The 19,583-nt window shown below is 39.5% G+C and overlaps 1 protein-coding gene across 1 annotated transcript in view; it reads right to left on the bottom strand.

The window, feature by feature from the left end:
• LOC105837716 (receptor-type guanylate cyclase Gyc76C) overlaps positions 1-19,583 on the bottom strand; it is a 71,236-nt gene that overhangs the window by 21,941 nt on the left and 29,712 nt on the right. The window contains exon 4 of the mRNA XM_012682731.3: positions 11,624-11,821. Within this exon, the coding sequence (XP_012538185.1) occupies positions 11,624-11,821 (198 nt within the window). The remainder of the gene's footprint in view (positions 1-11,623; positions 11,822-19,583) is intronic.

Below are 19,583 nucleotides of genomic sequence, written 5' to 3'. Positions count from 1 at the left end.
ACATGTGAATACATTTTTTGAGTAGGTAGACACGTACCCAAATAAATAAATGATAAGTTTAAAACTTACATAGTCAATGTTTAATTTAACGTATTATTATAAATAAGAAGTATAATGCGTCTACACGCAATATGATACCTAATCAAAAGATGGTTCGTTCGAGAAATTCGTTTATCTGCGCGATACGTTGAGATGTCGTAAAAAAAAAAGGGACATCGTCGACAGACCATACGTTCTTGTTAACCGAATGAATACGCGTTCGCATGGAATCCGTAATTGGTGCTGGCCAATTAAGGGTTAATTGAGTGTGTTTTAGTCTGAAACCGGGTGCGTCGTCACTTAAGGTCGTCACCCACATTAAACTAAAGTCGAACCTTGCCCAAAGACAAATAATCCCGATGTTAAGAACTCTTTTGCTGTGCTGCAACTATATAAATTTTCATCGCTTATCTTGTTATTAATTTTAAATGTACTTTGTCACGTCAAGAGTTTGTTTTAATGGAACGAGTCTGTACATTTCTCATAATTAATAATGATAAATAGTAAATAAACTAGAAATGAGGCACGTAAATTTATCGCTGTTATCGAAAACCACGGATACTATAGAGACTGAAACTTAGAAACGTTTAGAAATATTAAAATCCTAATAATTTCTAAATAAAAAAAAAATAATAATTAAACAATTATTATTAAAAGAAAAACGTCATAAACTTATTGTGTAAATTGTGTAAAAAAATTGTTTATCCATGTTTTAAATTATATTTTTAAAAAAGTTAATTAAATCAACTAAAATAAATATAAATAAAATCAGAAATAAAAAAATATGTTGTAGAAAAGCGCAAACATAACTGTTCACAAACAATTTTGAATCGACGCCGTTTGAATGCATTCAAATGTTATCGCAGACCGCAATATTTTACATCTATCCGCAATGAAATGTCATCGATCCGGTATCGCCTTGTCATTGTCCGCCGAGTCATTTGAACGATTATTTCCCGCGAAGAAGTCATTATTATTAAACTCGATTGTATTGCGCACAGCCGGACAACACGCAGATCGATAATGAAAGAATGGCTACTATCTTCATCTCGAGTTTCCAAAACGCTCAAGGTAACGCGCACAGAGTTGCCCGATCTCGAGTGCTGCAAGCGAATTTCTATCTTCGCTGCTACGACCGTGAATTGTTTGCACTAACAAACAATTGCCCACGCGCCTCCTATGATCGGCAATAAATTAATCGCACGGGGATCACCTTGATTGCTATTAACAACGTTTCTAGCTCACGTTTTCCTCCCTCCCCCGTTGAATCGGCGACTTCGGCGCATAATTTTTGCTCCTTACCTTTGAGGCAATTGCACACACCGTGACTTCCCGAGAAAAAGATAATAACGTTCTAAGAAAACGTCGCGCGCAAGTCACGAGGCTGATACCGGTTATAAATACATCGGACGAATGTAAAAATAGACGAGTGTATACGGTAAAAGATTCGGAATGGGAATGTGTGTGTCCTGGTGCGCGCCGTGGATGCCCGCCGGAGCGGAGCGCCGTCTACCACCATAACGAAATAGACCGATGACGCATTTTATCTAACAGGTTCCCCCATAACCGTTTGTTTGCCCTGTTCCGATTTTTATTATTCTCGATACAGTGGCCAGCTCTCGTTCGTTCGTTCGCTTCGCTGCGCCGCGTCGCGTCGCGCCGGTGCGCATAAATATTAATTGATCCTGTTTGTGCAATATTACGTTACACACGCCCGCCAATTTTTTTTCTTCCACGCAATATAAATATACGCGCGTGACGGCGATGATGATGATGAAGCAAACGCGGGGTCGGACTCTCGACCGCGCGCGAAACCAGTATTCTCACGCGCTGCGCTGCGCTCGCTCATTCTTCCATTCCGCCGTTCTAAAAATAGCACATCTGCGCGCGCGAAAGCACAGCCAGTTTTCCGCTCGTAATGAATGGATTCCTCCGTCGCGGCACACGAGCCACCGCCGATCTGCGAATTCACGTTGAAAATTCAACAATTCCCCCTTGCTTACTTTGTGACACAGCCCCTTCCGACTCCCCGCGACGGTAAATAGAATTTCTATAGCTATTTCGAAATGCCGGCTTGTATATGCAATCGGCCTTGTGTGCAATTTAAAATAAAGCTGTGCAGCTTTATAAGATAAAAAAAGAACTTTTTTCCTTACTACGTAAAATCTGTCTCGCATACTTATCCGGAAGGTACACAAAGATACACAACTGTGCAATTAATTATATTACGCGTGCTTACTGAATTATTTCTGGAATCACTATCGCACCTGGATCAACGACGAGCTATTTTACATCAAATATATAACATTAAAAATATGTATGAAGTATTTAAATAATTTTATGATTAATATTAAAAGATATATTAAAGGTTTAATAGAAATTAAATTCCAACGATAATGTCCATATGAGCATATAAAATTTTGTATCTTAATTGTTAAATTTTAATTTTTTTTTTCCTTGATCCATGATTTAAGCCTCTAAAATTTTCGAGATGTTTTTTATTTCTTAAACTAAAAATGGAAAATTTGTTAAAAAATGAGAAGCTGTCGCAAAGCTTCTTTTGTCAAAAAATCAAATTCTAATAGACTCTGAAGATCATAGTTTCTCCCTTCATCTTACGTGAAATTGAACGTTAATAGGAAATGAACAGGATTAGCTATTGCGCCTGTTTGTATATATAATATTTAGATACTCTTCGTCGCAGATGTCTCATTATCGAAATGCTGGTCAAGAGCGATGATCTCTCAAGCGCGGAATACAAAATGGAGACGAGGGACGACGGCGAAAAAAGAAGATAGGAGGTAATTATCGCGCTCGTCTCCAGACTCGTGCAATCGCGACCGGTTTTCCATCTGGCGAGACTCCGCTTGGTCGATTGTCGGCGCGATGATTTTCACTCGCGCAATTTCCCGCGCGTATCGCAGAACTGTCACGAAACGCACGATCCAATTAAACGGACGACACATTTTATCAGGGTTTTGCTTGCTTGCCGTATCAACGGCTCGCGCGTAAGAAGCATTCGTACACGGCCGCCTCACTCGAGATTTTCCCCGCGTCTCTCCCTTAACATAGTGATATATTTAAACGGTAATAATACGGCGAACGAATCCTATCGATTCCCGCGGAAACCGGTACCCTCACGCTTCGCTCGTTTGTCTGCTGTGTAAGATAACACTCGTTTTAATGCCGTCAAGGGATGCTGAACGCTTGCAACATTCAGAAAAATCGGTTAAATTGGTCAACACGTTACGATATCATACAGTTTTTATCCAAACACCTAATCCTAAAGTTGAATACATACGATAGAGACATGTCACTGATCTACGGGCAAAGAAATTTCTTCATTTTTTAATTTTTATTGCTGTCTTATACGGGACGGATGTGATCAAAATATGGATAAATTTATTAAGTATTATGCATTAATAAAAAAGTATTTTATTAGACACAGATAAACACAGAATTTTTTAAATAATAAAGTTATTTATACTTGCTTGCATAAACAAATCTATTGTCAAGCAAAGTAAATTATAGAACAGATTCATTTAAATAAAGTTTATAATTCTACAGCTTGATCTAGTTGATCTTTTAAAAGACAGTTTGAATACATGTGTGCTTAACAATTTTACCAAAAAAAAAAAAAATCCTTCAAGAACAAGAAGTCATGTGGATATATATCGAGATTTATCGCTAATTTTGACTCAAATAAAAAGTTTCGATATAGCGAGTCATCGCCAATCTTGATTGCAGCGGAACGTCTTGACACTTCAATGTTGCACCGAACGTTTGATGAAACAAAAAAAAAAAAAACATTACCTCTCGCTAAGAAAGATACGTCGCCGTGATATTGGCGGTAGTAACGGAAAAGGATGGCTGAAACCATAATGCGCAACGCTCCCGCTTCGCGACGGTGAGGATTGTCTAATCGTGCGCAATTAGAGGTGATAAGTTACCAGCGCTGTCGTGCCACCGCTAATGGATGCACGAAGTTCGGTTTAGAAGCCGAAGAGTAATAGAATGTCGCGACAGCTCTCCGGCGGGACGAAAGCAAGAAGCTAATGAACCGACGGTGGCGAGACCGACGAAGAATCGTCGCCGGTCGTCCGACGCTCGGAGGTTATTAAATGAGATAAGCGATTAAGAAGACTTAACGATCGCCGGAGTACGATGCTGAAACAGATGTTACGCCAACATCGGTTGATTTTAAGTGGCGCTTAGTTCCCCCCTCCTCCCACACACATACACATGCATCACTGCCGATAGTCTGAACAAAAAAAAAAAAAAACGATCGTAGTGATCACTTTTCTATGCATAGATTTACATTTAAATCAATAAGTTTTCTTTCTCTCTCCGTTTTGGTTCTTCTTTTTATCTTTCTTTGCCAATATCTCTCTTTATTTCATTTCTCGATACTCTCCTTTGTTCGTTAGAATTCTTACACGGAGAAAATTTTCTCTTAAAAATTACCCTGAAAATCGTGGTAATTGTGAGACAACGTAAACCTTGAAGAATTTACCATACTTTTAATAAAATTTAGTAAAATTTTAATAAATTTTGTCAAAAGTATAGTAAAATTCTTCAAGGTTTAGGTTGTCCTACAATTACCACGATTTTCAAGGTAATTTTTAAGAGAAAATTCTTTCCGTGTAGAGTTAGTAGAAAACGTCGGGTCTCTTCTATTCTTCTAAATGTCATTATAATTATATCTCAAGTTATTTATCTTTCTATTACATTTTAAAATATATACTTTTGCATTCTCCATAATAAAATAATTGTTATAAATTTACGAGTGTTTATAATATCAAATAATATTTTTCATTTGGATCTTCCGCCTGAACACGTGGGACTATGACGTCCGAGACAAAATAATAACTTCTAATAACTTTAAAATCAACCAGCAAACCTGTGTATATATTTAAAAATAAATAAATCGCGGTAATCAACAGCATATCTATATGTTAAATAAAAATAATATTACTATACAAATTATAAAGAAACGAAACCAAAAAAAAAAACACACAGAAAATTAGAATAGAAGAATTAACGCAAGAAAGCCATCAAAGTTGTTGCCGGAAATTGGCATGCAGTTTTTATGATTCCGAGAATCGTTCGAATTTCACTTTCAACATCTAACGCGACAGTCAAAGCGGACAGTTGAAAAAGATCGAACGATCGTTTAATGGCCACGGAGAGACACAGTGCTACAGGCATCTCGAGTGTAAAAGGGAAGGAAAAAGAAAAGACCGGCCGTGTCAGATCGGGGCAATGCCGACGCGACGGCGATGCAGCACGAGTCGACGTCAGGTAAGCGTCCGCACGAGTGCATCATGCAGCAGAATACGCTATAAATAGACCGCGAAGATCAGGGGAATCAGCAGTTTTCATGCAAATGCGCTGTCGATATACAATAATATGCGGCTTCTTTCACGTTGGAAACCTTTCGATCCACGGTTACGGCTAGGACCCGCGGGACCGTTCGCGACAAGCGTTCTCGAGCGAGATTATTTTTCCTCTCGAGAGTCTCCCGTTAGATTTTCGCCGTTTGCGTCATTATCGAGATATCGCTCACACTTCTTTTGAACGGCGGCTGGACGAGAACACGAGATATACAACGGCGATTACACCGTAATCGCGTGAATAAACCCGCAGATTCGCAGATCGTAGTCGCCTCTCGCGCGCACGCGGGACTGCAATCAACAGGTGGTTGGCACCGACGTGTAAGCACGTGTGTATAAGCGCGCGCGCGCGCGCGCAATCACGTTATACTTGTCGAAAGTTCCCACCGTATCCCGTACGCTTTATTACGAGAAGATATTTCCCGCCTAGGCGGGCATTCAGGTTCGTTTTCTGTCTACTTATCACGGACGTACTTAAATGGCTCGGCGCGAACGTGGAATGACCGGCACGATTGGATCACGTACTCGAAAGCCTCCGCTGGCCACGATATGCATTGTGAATCCGGCGAACGTATTCCAGTTTAGAGTTTCTACAAACGCGATTCCAATGTCAAATCCATATTACGGTATATGACTGTTTATTTCTGTATACAAGATAAAAAAAACTGATACGACTAAATTTTCCAGAGTGGCGTTGCGTGATGCACAAAACTCATTTAAAATTCTACCTCTATCTCACTTTTCTTTTCAATATAGAGAGCATAGTGTAATACATGCATTCCGCACTTGTAATAAGCTTGCTAGCGTTATGTAACACGCGATATTAAATATTTTATCATCGCGATAAGTTATAATTTACGTAATTTCCTTTTTAAAAAAATAATCGAAATGTAATAAATCTCTTTTATTAGCGTTCTTCGTGCTAGATAATGGTACACTTTACTCGAAAATTTGATACTAATTAAAAATATTTAAGTATTTCAACTTATCAGCTGCAAAGTCTGTTTCACAGGCTGAAGAAACTTCTTTAAAGAAACTTAAATCTGCGAAATTACATTCGCGCATTTTTTAAACATTAAATATGTCTAAAAATCTTGAACTTTTCGTTTTTGAATTTCTTATTTTTTTTACACTCAAAAAATAAACTTGCAGCTGTATGCAAAAATCACATGTATGTAAAAATTAACTGAGATAGATAAATGATTAAAAATACTTTAATTAATTTAACTGACAAAAGCAGCATTTACAATTCTGTATGCGACAGCTAAAATTCTAGCAGATACAAAAATTAGCGATATATTTCAGTTGCGACATGAAAAAATTTGTCTACATCAACCAAACTTTTTCTTGGGTGTACATTATTTAAATTCAAAGTAGCAATTTCGAGTGTTCAGCAACGATCGAAGAGACTAGACAATCAGAAAACATATCTTTTTAGTATTCCGTTCTTGGAAGTGTAAAGGTCACTCTACATAAGACGTAGAACGTGAATCGCAGGTTGCAAATGCGGATGCAACAACCGGCCAAAAGCGTCAATCGTCACGGACGCGTCTGATTGGCCGTCGCGTACGCGTTCTGCACGGCCTGCGTTCTGCACCACGCATAGAATGGCCTTAAGAATCCGGATGGGTCGCGGCAGCAAAAATAGAGAAAACGATCTGCCGGAAGCGGAGACACGCGCGACAAACGTCCGAGTGGCGGAATGCGACGACGAGGAAGAAGCGCGCCGTCGCCCGAGCGGATCTACGCGTGCCACGGAGGAAGACGCGCCTCTCTCCGATTCGAAGGAATCCGTACAAATTTGCGGCGCGATTTCTGCAACACACAGGCGACGTGGTGAAACTAGGTGAAAGTAAGCATAGGTGGTGTGCTCCTTAATGCTCATATATGCACTCTCTTGTCCCTCACGTGCACCCAGGAGAAGGGCTGTACCTACATTCCTCCCGTCTGATCCCGCCGGCCAATCTTCCCTTTCTTCGTCACGGCCTGCCGAAAAAAAAATCGGTCGCCGTCGAACGTGAGATTTGCGTGCGCGTACGTTCGCGATAAACTCGACATTTATCTCCTATATATGCGAAACCCTTGCCGTGTTTTTATTGCATTATAATATATCTGGAAAGTAGAACAGAAAATCAGACCGCGACACGTACGCTCGGGTTTTTTTTTTACCCTGTTTCTCTCCCCCTCGAGTCGCGATCGCTTGCTTGCGTGCTCGTTTCTTTCTCTCACCACTGCGAATTAACATAAATTAGTCTGGAGGTCTCTCGACGTTCAAGTACCACTTTCCCATGCGTACGACGACGACGACGACGACCAGAGCGTGTCTGCGCGCGAGCGGGCGTCCTTTAAGTCGCGGGATATCGGGGTCTCTTCTCTCGCGTGTCGTAATCCGATCGACTCGGCCGGTGGCTTCGAGTTAATCGCGGAAAGGATTTACATATCGACGAGTCGTCTCACTCGAAGACGGTGGCCGGGGAAGGGGGAGGGAGGGAGACCCGCAAAACTTTCCATAACTATATATAACGCGGTGGACGACAGCGGTTTTCCGATCGGCTCGCCGTTTCGTTTCACCTCTCGGGGGACCTCTGGCATCGCGTTGACTTTCACGAAAACACAAAATGCCGCGGGAGATCGCGGTTTGGCACGACACCCGGTCCGATTTCACGCCAATTACGAATCAATTCCTAATGTGAATTAAAGGCTGCGCGACTTTCCGTCTCGCGCTGACGGAATCTTTCCGAATTGGTTACTGTACTTTTTATCGGGGACTTTTGCCGAGCTGGATTCGAGAGATTGGCTGCTGCTATTTAACAAAAATATAAAATGAATGAAAACACTTGTAAATTATAAATCCATCATAGAAATATGTTTCATTGAATCCACCCCCTTCCAATGCACGCAGCGAAGACATCTGTGTCCAACATTGTTACGCGACGAAGACACTCGATATTCAAATGTTACTTTCGATTTGCATGATATGTCGTAATGCAAATTACATTGTCGAGCGCACACAACATGTCTCGAACATAGTGCCAATCCGTCTCGCTCCGGGAGATTACTTTACATAGGTTTACGGTCAAGAACGCCAATAATTTTAATCGCCGCGCGACAAGAAAGAAAGGAGGAAGCGCAAAGAAGTGGCGGCGGCGTCAAAGCAAAATTCACGAGCGCGCGCGCGCGCGCGTGTATGTGTGTGTGCGTGTGCGTACAAGGCTGGCTGCTGCAGGTGGTGCGACTATATGATCGACATTACCGGAATGTTGTTAAGTAGCCGGATTCGTGACTTTGCGGCGAGCACAGTCGCGCATCGCTGAAGAGCCGAGGCTAATTTCCCGTGGCACAACGTGCTTGGGTTTCTTGACTTTCCGCGCGCGCAAATCCTTTTTCTTTAGAATAAATCAGAGGCAGGCGGACTGCTGCCGCAGGTGACGAATACGCAAACAGCTGAGGCTTACAGTGACAATTATTTCGTCGACACAAATTTATTGCGGTAATCATCGTGACGATTTTAATGTATATATTTACGTAACAATGTACAAAAAGTTAAAGAATCTGTCGATTGTAAAAATGCATCAAATATTGCCTTGCATATTGGAACGGTGTAATCTATACGTTTTGTAAAACATAACGTAAAATTTCGCAAGACGTTGTCGTCAGTTTTATAGAATGTTTTAAATAAATTGTTGTAAAATCTTATTAAAGATATCAATTTTATACGCATTTAGCAAGCTTTGCACTGTACGATCATATCAGTTGTGCGTCAATTCGTTTCTTAAAATTAAGCTGTCATTCTGTATAACTTGGCATAGAAGTTTCCGGCAATCTATAGATGAAGCTTAGTCATATCAATTAAAGTTATATAAGTTTAATATGAAGAGCCAGTGGCGAAGAAATCTAATTTGTTATATGTTTCCTACTTTATAACTTTAAAATTGTGCCATTTTACTTTAATATCTAAAAGCTGTTCTTATATTAAAAGTTACGTAACAGAACTTTTCAACAGTAGTATTATAAATCGCCATAGTATTATAAATCTACAACAGTAGTATTATTTGCCATTTTTTTAAATGGCAAATATTCGTGATCCATTTAGCTTTAGTAGATATGAAAAAGCACGGTGGTGAAGGGATTGCAAATTATTTTTCTCTCTTATTTTTCATAAAATATAATTTTATAAATCTATTTCTCTCATGCATAATGAGACATGAAGATGTGAAGAAAGTGTCTATTTCTGTTGGTGGCAGCTTTAACGTCGATATCAATGCGAATTTCTATGCGCAAGAAATTTGATAATTATCCATTTCAAAATTTGGTTGATTCCTATCATTGTTAAAAAATTTTTCGCAATTTTGGGAATTCCTGCAATATATATTGTATAAAAAAGATAATTATAATGTACAAACATTTTTTAGCGATTAACAAAACAGCATAATTTTGAATTTGTACATAAATGTGACTCAGATTTCTAATCTTATTTATGTGTCAATTTCTTAAAAGAAATATACGCATAATATATAAAAAAAATAACAAGAAAAACAGCACAATTCTCATTTCCAGAATTATAATTCATAATGATAAAATAGGTTAACATGACGTGTCACGACAGATATCTCTACCGCATATCCCGCTATGATTATATTAAATCTGTCAGATTGTTGCGCATGTACTTAATTGCTTAATTTCCCCTCTACCTCGCCGTCCGAAGAAAAATAAATTTCAATTTTACAGATGCAATTATGATCGTGCAAATTTTTCCTCCTATGTGCAAAACTTGTAGACACAGAATTCGGAATTCTGTCGCAAATTAAGACCGGAATTGAATCTAACGAACTAACAAGTCCTTCTTTTCTTTCTCTCCCTCCCTCCTTCTCTCTCTCTCTCTCTCTCTCTCTCTCTCTTTCTCCTTTACATCGGCAATATCAAATTGCACGCGGCGTGAATACGCGGGACCGCGTTGCGTGCTTTGCCGTGACGTAGCACGCATATCGTACCAGCGCGCACGCACGCCCCGGAGCACACGGCCCGTAATTATATTGTCACGCCGCGGGTGTTCAATTTGTCGGGCGCACCTCCGCCGCCCTCAACCACCTTCGTTAAGCACCGCCGTTCTCTCCGGTACCCCACGCCGGCCGTCTCCTTCGACTTCACCTTGCCAGTGTGTCCTACAACCCCGTCGTTCTCACGCTGGCGGAAACCGTTTTCAGCCGGCTTCTTCTCCGTTCGAGCCCGCACGAAACGATGCCCGCAATAACGATGCACCACGAAATTTCGACGGTCCGTTCATCCTGCTCGGCCTTCTACTTCTCGCGCTTCTTTTCGATAATGACGTGAATCTCTGACGCGCGATAAATAATTGAAAATTTATCCTTCTCCTTCCACCCCCCTCTCTCTCTCTCTCTCTCTCTTTCTCTCTTCCTTAAGTTTTAATTAATAATTATTATACTAATAAAACTTTTTTTAGTATAATTGGCTTTAACTTGTAAATATGAAAGACTAGGCAAATTTTAGTTTTATTCTCTAAATATCAATCAATAAAAAATCAATGAAAATACAATTATTTTCAGTGGTTCACTTATAACTTGTCAATCAGTAAAATACGCTGATCTTTTGGTGATTATACGCTAATTCTGAAGTGAAAATCACCAAAAGACAGTGAAAACTGCACTAACTATAACAGCTATAAATATATTATTGCAAATTAGTGATAATACACTGATTGCAATTTTGAAAGTAGATTTTGTATTAGTTTTAAAAATTAAAAACTTAAAATAATAGATTTTAAAAATCTAAAAATGTCACATATTATAAAAAGTTATTAAAATTACATAAGGGATACTTAAGTGCAAAAATCATGTAATTTATAAAAAAAAATTAATACATTTATAACGGTATAATTTGCAATAGAATTCATAATAAATATATAATACAAATTTTCATTATAAATTATGTGTCTTTACACTTGTTGTTCGTGCAGTTTTACACATTTCGTTTCTTTTTCGTGGTTACAAAATAAGAATATGCACACTCATTGTGCAGCAACACGCGCGTCGTCCATATCACGCTATTAATAATTATGCCTATAATAGCATACTTATTAACAAATAACGATGTTGTACACGAGGCAAAATTGATTCAGAAAAATCGCTTTAAAAAAACTTAGAAGCAAAAGTAAAAACTTGCAATTCACTTACGTAACTGAACATAGGAATATTGCGAGATTCGGAGACTACAGCTTCGACGTGACAGGAACCTTCCGGTCCGAAGAAGGCCACGACCCCATCGCAAATCATATCGATCATTGCTCTGGTAGCTTCGGAGGTCTCTCCCCTCGTGTCGCTCCATCGCATTACCAGCCTCACATTCGACAAAATGTTTGGATCATTGTTGACCTGCAACAATTTCATAAAAGTCATTCATTTCAATTTGGCATAAAAATAAAGCTATAACAAAGAAGAAAGAATTTTTTATCTTGATAAAAAAAAACATTTAATATTAACTCGGAAATGATCATAGAGATATAAGAATAGAATCGCGTGAGTTGTATACTAGCATAAGTGGCTGCGATAGAGAGATAGAAAAAAAAGCTGGACTCTAAAGGCCTCCTCTGTCTTTGTCTAACTTCAAACAATACTCTTGCACATGCGCGATTAAATAAAGATGGAGAGGGCCTTTATTCGGCTCTCTCTTGTTATTCCTCTATCGCTTTTCCGGCTCTTACTTTATTCTGATATCTCTGTAGGAATAATCGCGCCCCGGTCATTTTGTCGCACTTTCATTTATATCTTTCAATTTATTGATTTTTTTCTTTTACGTATTTTTCTTTAGAATTTCTTTGTTATAATGTAGAAAAATAGATAGCGCAACATAAAATTTACATAATACATTTACAACAGTCCTAAATAACCGTAACGCGCCTACTTACGATAGTCTTTTATCTTCTTCACGTTTTCATCAACTATTATATCTTTAAATTATTTACTAACAAAGTTTTATTATCACTACTTAGATATATGTGCACAAATATCGTCGCATACAAATTCAAAAACTTTGTAACTCTAAAATAAGTTGCACGAAATAAGTATCTTATTTCGTAACAAAAATAGAATTAAGAGATTTTTTAATTTGGCCGACAATATTTCAACCAAAATGATCCAGACGCGTCTGTTAATATTAATTAATTAAATTCATGTACTTTCGGATTAATTTGTATTAAGCGCGCAATTAAAAAAGTAAAAACGACAATGCTGCCACACTTGGTCATCCAGAATAAAAAAGTGACTGTTTTTTGGCGGAAAAAGTAATTTTTCAATCATTAAAATAACCAAGTAACTAGTGGCACTTTTTCATAGTAACTGAGGCTATTTAAACAAAAAAATTATTTTTATTTTTTCCGAGTCTATCTATGGACAGTCTAACGTCTAACATACAGCAATTTTTTTGATAGCATAGCATACTTAATATATTACAAAAAAAAGAAAAATCAAAAATTCAATAAAATTATACTTGAAGATATCTGATGAACAATTAAATAAGTACTGAGTCTATACCTTCAAAATTGATCTCGAAAGGCCAAGCACAAATATTCTTTTATGTTAAGCACTTTTTTACATCTTTGTCTTTTTTTCTAACAATGAGATAGATTTTATAGCATTGTGTAGGATTCAATTAACGGTACAAAATAATCAGAGACACTGGATCAGCATCCAGCGAGTTGTTACAAGACAAAGCAAAAAAAAATATAAGAACTAAAAATGTTTACATTTTACAAATTTTATTAGCTCGAGAAAAGTGACTACAATGATTCATTTTAAATGTAGTGACGTGACTTTTTAGTGACTTATAAAAAAAAGTGACTTAAGTGAAATGGCTTGAACTGAATGGCAGCATTGGAAAACGTGAAAGAAGATAAAAGTCAATTATCTCAATTAATTTTGGGAGAAGTTATCCAGGAATATTTATATAAAATTAAATACATTTGTTACGCATTCGTATATAATTACAAATAATTCAATTGTGATACACAGTAGTGTCTAATAACAATATATTTATATGGATTGCAAAACTTATGCCAATTTTACGGTGCTTAATAAAGTTGTTTTGAAAAATTAAAGGCTTTATTGTGCATAATATAAATTGTCATACTTTGCAATTACGCGATAAAAATAAAAGTGCAGCTGATATTCCCTATAAAAAGTTTATCGGCACAATAAATGCGCGAAAATGCACACACGCGCCCGCCGTAATGGCGGAACGCATGTCGACGCCGTCACTAACGACATTCCCGGTCTTATTTCCCGGTGTTTATTCGTTCATACGGCTCACTCGGTATATCCGACTCGCGTCCACATCATGCACTCGCTCGTGTCGTTATGCAAATCTGAATTCCAACGAACAAAAGTTTTCCGAGTAGAGTTACTTCGCCGGCGTGCCAATTTACATGCCTAGCAATGCACATGCACCCACACACACATACACATACACACGCGGGCACGCGCGTACACACGTACAAGCTAAAATTATAACCGTCAGCAGCGGTCGGCTGTTGAAAAGTTCGCACGTGCAATAAATCCTTTTGCGGGCCGCCGCGCCGCGGTTGCATTGCGCACGATCGTTTAGACTCCAGATCTGTATATCGGGCTGTTCCCGCGTAGTCGGCGGAATAAATATCGCGTTCAAAGTGTCCGCCGTACATGTGTGCGGACCGCACGTAGTCCGCGGGATCGCGATACACATGACGGCGTATGAAAGTTACCGATTAATGTTAACGGAACTCAGCAGAGTTCAAATTGCGCGGTTTCGCGAAGAAAGTATTCCGCTCATTCACGATGGAGATGCAGAGATATCTCTCCCCCACCCCACCCCCCCGGTTCACGAATGGGTTGGCTGCCGCTCCGGCAGTTTTACGACACAATTTGAACACGCTGTAAATATGTAGCGAAAACGAGGTGTCGATTGTTACATAGTACTATCGTGAAACAATATTTATGTCGGTACTATTTCCAAAATAGGAAACAATTTCTTAAACATTTTTTAAATAAAAACCTAAAGTCCCTAAAAATGTGAAACGATTTGCTACTTAACTGAAAAGTGACAAGACTGATAAGTGTATTTTTTTGTGAATTGTTTGATATTATTATTTGTTTACTAGCCAAGTTCCACGACGTAAGCGATGGTACGCAATAATTTACAAGATAGAATTCGTACCTAATAATTATATCAACGTCATGGATTAGACATTCCGTAAGGCGCATTATAAAATTACATGCTATTATGCATTCATAGTTTTTCCTATACAATTTATTACCGCTATATCTAAAGCGAGAAGGTTGCCAGTAGGAAGGTTCGTGATATCTTGTAATTATCTTGTACGATAAATTTACACGTTCTAAAGCACACGCGTGCTTTGCAGAAATTCCTTAATAGAGAGAAAGAGGATAAATAATAGTACTAAACGCGTGGGAAAAATTTGATGGCTTCATTACAGCTATTCGCGTGAAAATTTAAGTCTTTTTGTGGAAGAAACCGTCGATAAGGAACAATAAATTGAACATCACATTAAATGAGGTGACAGATTATTGAAACAAATTAATTAGAACAATTAGAACAATTAAAAGCATAAATTGATGTAAGGTGTCGATAAAATATTTGATCGCTACATCACTCAGTATAATTTAACTCATTGATGAAAAAAAAATTGCGGTATAGCGATGAAAATTCCGTTAATGATGAGACTGAGTTTAACATTTAGTCTTTACCTTTAATTGAATACATCGATGCCACGTGTGGATGTACAATAACATCGCGTGAGCGCACAAATTTATGTAACTTTAATTGCGCAGAGCACTGTTAAAGTAATTTCAAAGAGAGAGGCGCTATTAAAAAATGACTACCCCTCCCGCGTCAAATGCCTCGCATTCTGGTTTTTTTAGCAGCCGTCATCTGCATCTAATAATTAAATTTGTGCGCGATTTGCATGCCGAACGTATTCGCGTTCACACAGTGTTATTCGCGAATCGTTGCGTTATTTGAACGTCAATCTTCACGTCATTTTGCAAATTCATAATGGTCGCGCGTTAACATCTTGCGGAGAGAATACATTTGCTAAAAACGCTTGGATATATTATGCGATCAAGGCAAAACGCTTGCAATCTCTCTAAAATAAATTCGTTCTAAAAGAAGTAAAAAGAAAAAAAGAAAATCAATAGCGAGGCGTTCGCCGTTTCACAAGTCATTTCAGTCCCTCCATTATCAGCAGACTGATCATCGACCAATAATTCAGTTTTGCCTTAACGATGTCTCGTCGTTAAGCACAACCGGACAAAAGTTCTACACTCCCGTATCCCGATATAGTAAAAGTTCGACGTTCCTTCTTAATCCGCGGGAGAGGAAGCGGGCTCGTTAAATCGACTTCCTTTATCAAGGAACCCGGGTCAACAGTAGCAACGCCACGCCCGCTAGCTGATTATTTATTAATAGAGAAGGCGCGAACAATTCACACGTACGCGTATGCATGCACATTGGCCGCTGTATATGAATGAATAATTATTAGGTAAATAAAAGACACCTAGTACAGTCGAGCTTGGACCTTGATGCCTAATATTTTACATACATCATCTCAAATACATTTTCAATTTATAAACGCAAATTAGTAAAAATAAATTCGTGTAAACGCACAAATAAGTAAAGAAATACCTACTACATCCTAAAAATTATTGAGTTCAAAATTATTAATTGAACAATTATGAATGCAATTTGCGCGTTTAAAGAGCCCGAGCTTGCCGCGCCCATTACATACGCGGCGCAGGCTCCCTCGCGTCGATTATGCTCGATCGTCAATTAACGCTCGTTCCATTTACTAATGTACCGAACCGAGAGTGGAGCTAGTTTACATCGTGGGAGTGTGTACGGTGAGCGCAAATTCCACGATTTTTATTTACTTTTTTACTACGCGTGCCCGCGGGCGAAACTTGGGTGCAAGGTGGTGCCGTTGCACCTGCATTGCACTTGCGATCGCGGTGTGCGTTAAGCAAGACTCACACACGCTTGATCTGCGTCTCACGTTTTGTCCACGGCAAATTCAGGAAAATAACTTGATTGTATAACGGTACAAAAAAAATTTCGATTTCTCAAAAAGGCAAACGCCTTTGTGGTTTGCGATTGTTGTATTTTGTAAAGTAAATCCTTAACGCTTCGGTGAAGAACACGTGTATCGTGTATATTCAATTTTTTTAATGAAAAAAATACCTCCCATCTAAGACCGATTATTTCTAAAAGCATAATATTTTGAAATATATTTTCGAAACGTCTTCAAGTAACAGATTAATCTCGCGACATATTCGTACTCGCTGACGTACAGTCAATTTATAAGAAGGTATTAACATTCAAAATAAATTGATCTGGTTTTAAATATCTACAGTTTCGTGATGCAATAATTTGCATCATTAACTGCTGATAAGCGATAACGTGTCTAAAATAAGCTCTATGACGCGTGGCAACGTGCGACGCGTCGGTCACTATTAAAAAACGCCACATCGGAGAATGTTACATCGTTCTGTTGTACAATATACACAGACGTCACGTGACCGCGAACGCTCGTGAATCAAGCTTTATTCTAGCATATGAACAGAGACCGACATTGCGCGATCGCGATGCTTACTCTTGCGTGGCATATCGGAGGATATAAATAAACGGCCGCAAAGCTCGGCTTGTTTCCTGCACCTTTCGACTCGCTGATTACGCGGGCATACGTCGCTGCCGAAGAGTCATTATGCGTTGAAACTGCGCACGAACATGCATCGAACTGTCAAACGAGAAATTTTTTTTCACGGTGACGAATATTGAATATATTATTGAAATGAATCCGTTTTTTGGGCTTATCCTTTTCTTAGGAAGCAAAAAAAAAAGCAAATTATAAAAACTGTGAGGCTACATTTAACATACTGCAATCCATTGATCTAATGTGATTAATATAATATACTTATATATATATATATATATATATATATATATATATATATATATATACTTAAATAATTTTTACGTATAATCGCGCAAATTGCCACACTAATAAAAAAATTCTAGGTAAGCTGGTAAGATCCAATTAATAATGTCATAGTTTCAAACATTTGATTGCTATAAACAGATATAATAATAATAAAATGTTTGGAAACAATTATAAATATTTATCCAGGTTTACCCAGAATTTTTTTATCAGTAATCTTCTCCGTCGAATTCTTGAGCTCTTATCAAAGATTTAAATCTTAAAAAGATAATTTATATCAGATTTAATCAATTCTCGAGAAATAAAGACGGTAACAAGTAATAAACAAATGCATTTCATTCAATGCGATAAGGAATCGAAAACGCGGAGAGATTTTACCGGGAAAATTTATCCGCTCAATTCATCCCGCACCCGGAGGCTCGATCAATATTGCTCTTTCGATCTTACACTCTATTACTATCGACGCGGCAATTAATCTCCGAACGTAATGCCGCGCCGTCGTATTTTCATACACACCCGGATATCGTACGTCCGTGATAAGATCGACGATAGGCGCTCATTTCGACGATTCGCACGGGTTCCTCGTCTCTCACTCCCGAAACCTCTCTCGGTCTCCTTCACATGTGGTCGCAGGTTGCAGGAGTGCAGGCAGGTTTGAGAAAGAAAAAGAACGGTGAGGACAAGGAAGGGATGCCGGGACGGGAAAGGAGGCTGACTAGAGGGGGGGGGGGGAGAAGGGAGCAGAAAGAGGAGAATGAGAGACGAGGGAAGAAGAGGAGGAGGAGGAGAAGGAGGAGAAGGAGGAGAAGGAGGCGGCGGCGGGTATGTGTTCCCGAACCCCGCGAGCAAATTCTTCTCACGGTTCGCGAGAGACCGCCGTTTCTGCCGGCACGTGTGGGCGGACCGGCGAATAACGCGCCGGTCTTGTATTTTTAAACCCTCGCGGAGGAATCAGCGTGTCTCCTCTGCTCGATCCTGTCCGGCTCGTTCGGCTATCGAAGAGGAATCGCCGGATCACTTCTGCTCTCTCGCGACGACGACGACGACGACGACGACGACGACGGCGACGACGACGACGATGGTGGCGGCGGTGGCGGCGACGGCAGCGAGCGGGAGCCACGTACCTTTCTCTTTTTACTTCCTCTTTATCCGGCGTGCAGCACGCCCGGGCGAAAACGGTCTCACGGTCCCCGTGGATGCGCGCGGGGGGGCCCGACGGAGGGGAAGGGAGATCTGCCGAATGAATTATCGAGGCTTCCGAAGCGGGAAGGGGAGGGGGAGAGAGGGAGAGACCGAACGATCCGGCCTTACGGCAGGATCAGGGAAAAAGAAACGCGAGGTATTGTTGGTCGTTGTTGGTTGGATAATCGAGGAAGCTTCCCCCAATGGATCCCAGGAGGGTCGGATCATCGACTGGACCCCGGAGCTCTCCGTCGCGGGAATCGAAAGACGCCACAGGGAGAAAGAAACGCATACAACGGAGGAGGCTTTTTAGCGGCGATTATCTTTTTCGACGTGCTCCGACGACGGAGACGATCTACATGCGCCTTCTTATCACCAGATACCGATTTATCTAAGATTTCGTTGTTGCATGCTTATCAGGCCGCTTGCCGCGTGCAAGCGATATAAGGACTCACGTCATTCTAAGAAAAGAAAAAAAAACATCAGAGTCTGCAAAGGGAAGATTCAAGGAGATTCAGAGACTCAAAAACCAAGGCAAACTCTGAGAAATTTTTAATCGCGCAAAAAAAAAAGGAGAAATCGTGCGTAAATACTTTTTAATCGTGTGTGCATATTTAATTGAAGACAAGTTAAACTAACAAAGTACGCTCGCTCCCACGGCCCAATTTTCTCCCTGCATGAACCCGGTTTCTCGCCGGTTTGTCGAGATAATGAGATCTCATCTAAAAAGAGTCTCGACTTTCCTCGAAAGACTCACCGGAATCTATAATTTTAGACGCGTCTTATCAATCGCACTTCCACGTGGACGACCTCCGATTAGACCTGATAGTTGATGGCAGATAGAGCATTAGAGAGCGTGAGATGGTATTACTATTCTCCGGATCGGCAACGTGTGACGTTTCAATCCACCTTGAAACACGTTTAATGGAAAGAGCTCGGCATCTTGACAAGCTAACTAGTTTCCATCT

Source organism: Monomorium pharaonis, chromosome 2 (genome assembly GCF_013373865.1).
Source record: "Monomorium pharaonis isolate MP-MQ-018 chromosome 2, ASM1337386v2, whole genome shotgun sequence".
In the NCBI taxonomy this organism is placed as follows: Eukaryota; Metazoa; Arthropoda; class Insecta; order Hymenoptera; family Formicidae; genus Monomorium; species Monomorium pharaonis.
Note: the sequence above shows the minus strand (reverse complement) of the source record. Positions and strands in the feature narration are given on the sequence as shown.